This window comes from Barbus barbus, assembly GCF_936440315.1.
Source record: "Barbus barbus genome assembly, chromosome: 9".
Taxonomy (NCBI): domain Eukaryota; kingdom Metazoa; phylum Chordata; class Actinopteri; order Cypriniformes; family Cyprinidae; genus Barbus; species Barbus barbus.
In genome coordinates this window covers 20,630,822-20,637,933 of record NC_136737.1, presented here as the reverse complement: position 1 = coordinate 20,637,933, position 7,112 = coordinate 20,630,822, and the positions used below count along the sequence as shown (strand labels likewise).

The 7,112-nt window shown below is 37.3% G+C and overlaps 1 protein-coding gene across 2 annotated transcripts in view; it reads left to right on the top strand.

Annotated features, from left to right (window-relative positions):
- abhd14a (abhydrolase domain containing 14A) overlaps positions 1–4,896 on the top strand; it is a 5,373-nt gene extending 477 nt beyond the window's left edge. Inside the window, exons 2-6 of one of the 2 annotated variants that reach the window (XR_013784654.1) lie at positions 20–294; positions 1,835–1,950; positions 2,048–2,283; positions 2,369–4,600; positions 4,735–4,896. Coding sequence is in view for 1 of the 2 variants with exons in the window: in XM_079424941.1 (XP_079281067.1) it covers positions 20–294; positions 1,835–1,950; positions 2,048–2,283; positions 2,369–2,551 (810 nt within the window). In the remaining variant the exon portion in view is untranslated. Of the gene's footprint in view, positions 1–19; positions 295–1,834; positions 1,951–2,047; positions 2,284–2,368 lie in introns of both variants that reach the window. The other variant, XM_079424941.1, reaches the window with a different exon arrangement.
- Positions 4,897–7,112: the final 2,216 nt, after the last annotated feature.

Sequence of the window (7,112 nt, the reverse complement as noted above, 5' to 3'; positions counted from 1 at the left end):
TGAATGGCTTTACATGCAGATGATGAATTTCTTCCGCAACCGTCTGGTGGTTTTGGGGCTGGTGTTGCTGGCCACAGTGCTGCTGTATCTGCTGCTGCCCTCCATGCGGCAGGGGAGCATGGAGCCGTCTCTGGAGGTGCAGCAGCGGATGGGGCTGATCGCCGCCTCTCCTCCTCCGCCGCCGCCAAACAGCATCAACATCACGGTCAGGACCGGACAGCTGCCCGGGGACCCGCCGCTCTTCTTCAGGGAGGCTCTGCCTGTGGACAGCACTGGGCGACAGATAGTGCCCAGGTCAGGTTACTTCATAATTTTAGTTTTATGCCATAGTTATATAATGACTGTATTGAGCTGCATAGATAGACATCAGTTTTGGCGCATTATTGGCACGTTCCAAATTGACATCATAAAGCTGTATAGAATTAAATCTGATTCGTTTTTCAGTTCGTAACCGTTAAAAATCTAATTTACGTCTGTGTGGCAAGGCATTGTACCAGTCCTTACAAGAATTAACCATAGTTTTATTGTAGTAAAAGTGTAGTAATCATATTTTTTTTTTTTTGGCATATTGATTACTATTTATATAACCACAGAGCATTACTACAAATACCACGGTTAAACTTTGGTTAATATTGCAAAGCCATGGTTAATTTGTGGTTACTATGGTTTAACTATTAACAATGTTTTTTTGTTTTTGTTGTAGTGAAACTTGGTAAAATGTTGTAAGGGAAAATACAACATTATAGCCTACATTTTAAAATTATTCTAAAATTAATAATTTACTAATTTCTCTGCACAATAATATCCCATCCCATCCCATAATGATTTAGAAAAATTTAACCTTGCATTTGCTTGGAAAACCTTTTTGTATTCTCTTGCAAAATATTGCATTCCGAAGAAACTTTGTATTCGCTTGCAAATCTTTTGCCTTTTCACGTAAAATATTGAGATCACAGAGAAACTTTGCGTTCTCACAAAATAGTGGGTTTCCCTGGAAACGTTGCCTTCGCTTGCACAACCTTTTGTTCCCTGAGAATACTTTTGCTCAGAAAACTTTGTTTTCTTGCAAATATTGTCTAACCCTGAGAAACTTTGCATTCACTTGCAAAACTTTTTTCTCGCAAAATATTGCATTTTTGCTTTCACTTGCGCAACTTTTTAATTCTCTCACAAAATATAGTTTCCCTAAGAAACCCTGCTTTCGTTTAGAAAACTTGTGTTCTCTTGCAAAATATTGTATTCATAGATAAACTTTTGTGTTTTCTTGTAAAACTTTTGTTTTCTCTCAAAATATATATTTTTCCCCGAGAAACTCAGGCTCTTTTTCTCGCACAACTTTTTTTATTCTCTCGTTAAATGTTGTGTCCAATGAGAAACCTTGCTTTTGTTTATAAAACTTTTGGCTTCATTTGCAAAATATTGTGTTTAACAAGACACTTTTGTGTTTTCTCGCAAAATGTTGCGTTTCCCCCGAGAAACCTTGCTTTCGCTCGCAGAATCAATTTACTATAGTAATTTTGCAGAAGTAAACCGTTCGCCCTCACACGAAAGTCCCAGCTGTGTGGATGCGCACTGACTGGATTTCGCCTGCGGAAATAATTAGTATGAGTGCTTTCTGGCTGGTTGCTAGGCAGTGACTGAGGTGTTCTGAATGGTAGCTGGGGCGTTTTGGCTGCTTGCTTGAAAGTTTGATAGAAGAACAGATAGAGAGTGGTATTTTAATGAAAACGGTGGTAACTATGGTGATTTTCGAACTTACAAAATTCTGCATATAAGTATTGACCTATTCTTACATAACAGTAAAGATTCAGCAACTGTATCTCCTCTCCATCAGGCTGCAGATGGTGCTTCTTCATGGCCAGGCCTTCACCTCTAAAACTTGGGAGGAGTTAGGCACCCTCAGCCTGCTGGCTTCCAATGGGTACCAAGCTCTTGCTCTCGACCTGCCCGGTACTTATAATTCGCTTTATTAATGTTCTTGATATGCTGATTTTTATATGTTAAAAACATATAAAGCAGATCACTAAATCGTCTTGTTTCTTGTCAGGTTTTGGGAATTCTCCGGACTCAGAGTCTGTAAAGTCGGATCAGAGCCGCGTGGACTTGCTAAAGCGTTTTCTGGAGTCTCTGGGCGTTCGAGCACCGGTGTTACTGAGCCCATCTATGAGCGGCCATTACGCCCTACCGTTCTTCCAGAAACACAGCGCCCAGCTGCACGGCTTTGTGCCCATCGCCCCCGTGGGCACCCGCGGCATCACCCCACAGCAGTACCATGACATCCAGGTGTCGTATTTCTTTCAATTCATCTCACATTTAAGAATTCCTTGATTTTAATGCTTTGTTTTAATTCTCACTTCTCATCTGACAGACTCCTACACTGGTCATATATGGAGAGTTAGACACCAATCTGGGCGCCCAATCCCATAAGAACCTGATTCAGCTGCCTCATCACACCGTGGTGAAGCTGGAAGGAGCGCGACACGCCTGTTACATGGACAAACCTCGTGAGTTCCACCGCGCTCTGCTCGACTTCCTCAGCAAACTCGAATGAGGGACGGAGCGAGTGAGAACAGGTCGAACAAACATGTGAAAAGACTTTGGAAGAGACTTAGTAAAGAAAAAGACAAGAAAATGATGAACAGGACTGCGGTGTAGCTGTAAAACCAGTCCTGAAACGTAACACCTGAACGTTCTATCAGCCATCCACATCTGCTCACTCCTTATAATTTCCCTGCGTGCACCATCAAGAGATGAGATATTATAATACATCAAACAAACAAAACTCCTGCAGATTTACTATAGTAACACTTCTTTTGTAGATTGTAAACATCCTTTTATCAGTTTTGACACTGTTGCATGTAATGGCCCGTGTGAAGGTTGTTACAGTTTCCAGTCTGAGGGTTGTTCTGTGATGCTGTTCCCAGGATTTCCAGTCTGAGGAATGTTCCTCTAACGACACAATAGCCATGGTTGAGAGTTATTCCGTAACACTTTTGCCATGGTTTCCTTTCTGAGAGTTGCTCTGTAATTCTGTTGCCAGGGATGTTCCTGTAACACAATTGCCATGGTTTCTAATCTGAGAGTTATTCCATAATGCTGTTGCCGTGGTTTCTGGTCTGACAGATATTTCTCTTACATAGTTACCATAGTTTTATTTCTGAGAGTAGCTCTGTAATTCTGTTGCCAGGGATTTTAGTGTAAAACAATTGTCATGGTTTCCAGTCTGAGAGTTATTCCATAACGCTGTTGCCATGGTTTCTGGTCTGACAGATTTTCCTGTAACATAGTTTCCATGGTTTCTTTTCTAAAAGAGTTCTGCAACTCTGTTGCCTGTAACGAAATTGCCATGGTTTCCAGTCTGAGAGTTATTCTGTTGCACTGTTGCCATGGTTTCTGGTCTGACAGATGTTCTGTAACATAGTTGCCATGGTTTCCTTTCTAAGAGTTGTTCTGTAATGCTGTTGCCAGGGATGTTCCTGTAACACAATTTCTATGGTTTCTAATAGACTTATTCCATAATGCTGTTGCCATGGTTTCTGGTCTGACAGATTTTTCTGTTACATAGTTACCATAGTTTTCTTTCTGAGAGTTGCTCTGTAATTATTTTGCCAGGGATGTTAGTGTAACACAATTGTCATGGTTTCCAGTCTACGCTGTTACCATGGTTTCCATTCTGAGAGCTGTTCTGTAATGCAAGTACGTTGCATCACTGTTTCCATGGTGTCTTTTCTGAGCAATGTTCCTGTAATGCAGTTGTCATGGTTTCTTATCTTTGGGTTGTTCCTTAAAATGGTTGCCATGGTTTCCAACCTGAGAAATGTTCCTGTAACACAATTGCCATGGTTTCAAGCCAGAGAGTTATTCTGTAACACTGTTGCCATGGTTTCTGCTCTGACAAATGTTCCTGTAACATGGTTGCCATGGTTTCCTTTCTGAGGGGTATACATGTAACACAATTGCCATGGTTTCCAGACTGATGGTTGTTCCTTTAACACAGTTGCCATGGTTTTTAGTCTGACAGTTGCTTTCAATAACATAAATGCCATGGTTTGAATTCTGAGGATTGTTCTTGTAACACAGGTGCCATGTTTTTTGGTCTTTGGCTGTTCCTATAATAGGAAATTCATGATTTCCTGTATGAGGGTTATTTTTGTAATACAATTGTCTTGGTTTTCTGTAACAACAAGAGTCACATACTGCCAAAAATCAGTGTCATGACTGTCATAACCCTCGAATATGCTTGACATGTAACTGAAGTCATCAATCTTACAAGAACATCTCAGAGAATTAAACAGCATTCATCATTTTTGGCTCGTATTGGCTTGTCTTATCATCAAGTGAAATCATGCAGAGTGTTCACACCAGCAGTTGGCACTTACATTCATAATGTATCATGTTCATGTGTGAATGGCTCAACACATGGTTTTAGAAGTGCAAAAATAGAGAGAAAAGTTGCAGTATTGGACGCCTGTCATGCCTGTAAATTCAGTTTTTCGTTATCAGACTCATACTGGCAGTAGATTATTTCTTGCAATAAATCGAAAATTTCCTGAGACTGCAGAGAAGAAAAAGTGTTCATTACATTACAACAACTAAAAATGTAGGTGTTCATTACATATTTATTATTTATTGCTAAAAGCTTCTACATGACAGAAACTGTAATGTGTGTGGTATTTATGTGCTGTGGTCTGTTGTTTTCTTTGTTTAAACCTTGCAAATATGAATCTGTTTTAGAGGACTGTGAGGCACCTCTGACCTCTGAATATTTCCAACATCACGAGTCTTCAACCTGAAGGGATCTGTCATTGGGACTGAATTCAGATTCTGGTGTGCACGGTACTGCGGAGTCATGAAACATGCTTTTGTTCAATGCAAAATAAAGTTCATTAACATTAATGTTTTGCATTTGTGATTTAATGGACATGCACCACAAGGCACATCAGGTACAACCAAAAAAATTGTAAGGGGTCTATTGTAAGTTCAAGTGCACTAAATTAAGTCAAAGTTTACTTATCAAAAATATGCAAATATGAACTAAACCACAAAATAAACGTCTTTCCGTAAAATAAGTATAATGAACTGCGCAAAAAACTTCACTGAATACCTTCTGGATAATAAATACCTTTAATTACCTAACAATCCATCTGTTTTCAAATCCACATTCATATGAATATCATGACATTGCTGTCTCTCAAAACAATAATGTGCACAATACCAGGGGCGTAGATTACGCGGGGGACGCACTTTTTCGGGCAAGTGTGTTGGCATAAAGGTTTTCAAGAGCCGGTGTGAATAAATGTAGATTTAAATTCAAAGAGACAGGATAGTCTGTTGCATGACCTGATGTTTTATTCGGACCCAGAAAAAGGCGAGATGAACGCTCATTACATGCAGTGTGTGTTTCATTCATACTCGAGGAGGGCGCTCTCGCGCAGAAAGTTGCACCATGAAATTCCTAATATATGAAATGGATGAAAACAGAAAAAAACGACGAGTTTGGATTTGCGATTGCGACGATATATGGTTTATTTGTGTTTTCAAGTCATTTCCAGGTAATAATTAAAGTATATGAACAATGCAGTGCATTCATTACAGTATGGAAACTATTCTGCCTCATGGGACAAAAAAAGTGTTTGTAGTATATAAACAAATCATTATTATTGGTTATTGTCCAGCAGTGTATCTGATTTCTAAGCCAATTAAAAGCTAGAAATAAGATAAAAATTAAAGTTTCCCAGTCAAACGTTTTTGAACATTAAGATTTTTATTGTTTTTTTTAAAGAAGTCTCTTCTGCTCAGAAAGCCTGGATTTATTTGATCCAAAGTAGGCCTTCAGCAAAACAGTACAATTTTGAAATATTTTCACTTTTTAAAATAACTGTTCTCTATTTGAATATATTTTAAAATGTAAATTACTCCAGTCACACGATCTTTCAGAAATCATTCTAATATTCTGATTTGCTGCTAAAAAAAAAAAAAATACATTGATTATTATGATGATGTTGCTGTTTTTTTTTCCAGGTTTCTTTGATGAATTTTCTATTCATCAAAGAAACCTGGAAAAAAAACCATCAACATCATCATAATAATCAATGTATTTGAATTAATTGTTCAGAAGAACAGCATTTATCTGAAATCAAACTCTTTTGTAACATTATAAATGTCTTTATCATCACTTTTGATCAATTTAAACCACCCTTGCTAAATAAAACTATTAATTTCTATAATTTCTTTTCCAAATAAAATAAATAATAATACTGACTCCACAATTTTGAATGGTATAGTCAGTGTATAATGTTACAAAAGCTTTTTATTTCAGATAAATGCTGACCTTTGGATCTTTCTATTCATCAAAGAATCCTGAAAAAAAATTACCCAACTGTGTTAAATAATAATAATAATTTAAAAAGGTTTCATACATAATTCACGCAGTATAAATTTGTTCTTGACTTGCTGAAATTGACAGGTATTTTGATAAAATGTAATGTTATCACTATCTTCTCAATTGTTTAAAAGATTAAGGCAATAATCAAAGTTTGATAAAATGTTGTATAATTTTGCATGTTGTATAAGATTTGTTAGCCTACGTTTATTTACCCCTTTGCAGACTTTGAGCTATACATATACACATATAATAGTAGTATAATTACTATAATAGTAGGGTGATATGAGGCAAATTGGGCCATCAGGTAAAATGGGCCATTTAAGGTTGAAGTGTCTTATCTTTTTAAAAGTTAACAGCCAATGACTGCAAATAATTTCAAACTGTTGCCATAACAGTACTTGACATTAAACAAATGAATTTATTGGTATGAGGTTGCTAACAGGGGAGGGGCAATGCCTCATTCTGAGACCACACCAGAAAAAGGCAAGGTGAGTGGCCTGATATCCAATATTACTTCTCAATAATAAGGATGATAAATGAATAAAAAACAAATGCACATTTAGAAATAATGATTCATAAACCATGTCTTGATGGCCTCTCTGAGATAAAATACTGATTTTGTTAAATAATCAAGATTTTTATAAAGAAAAATCATTTTTAGTTACTGGCCCAATTTACCTGAATGTTTTAAGATAAAATGAGCCATTAATTTCAGTTAAAATGGGCC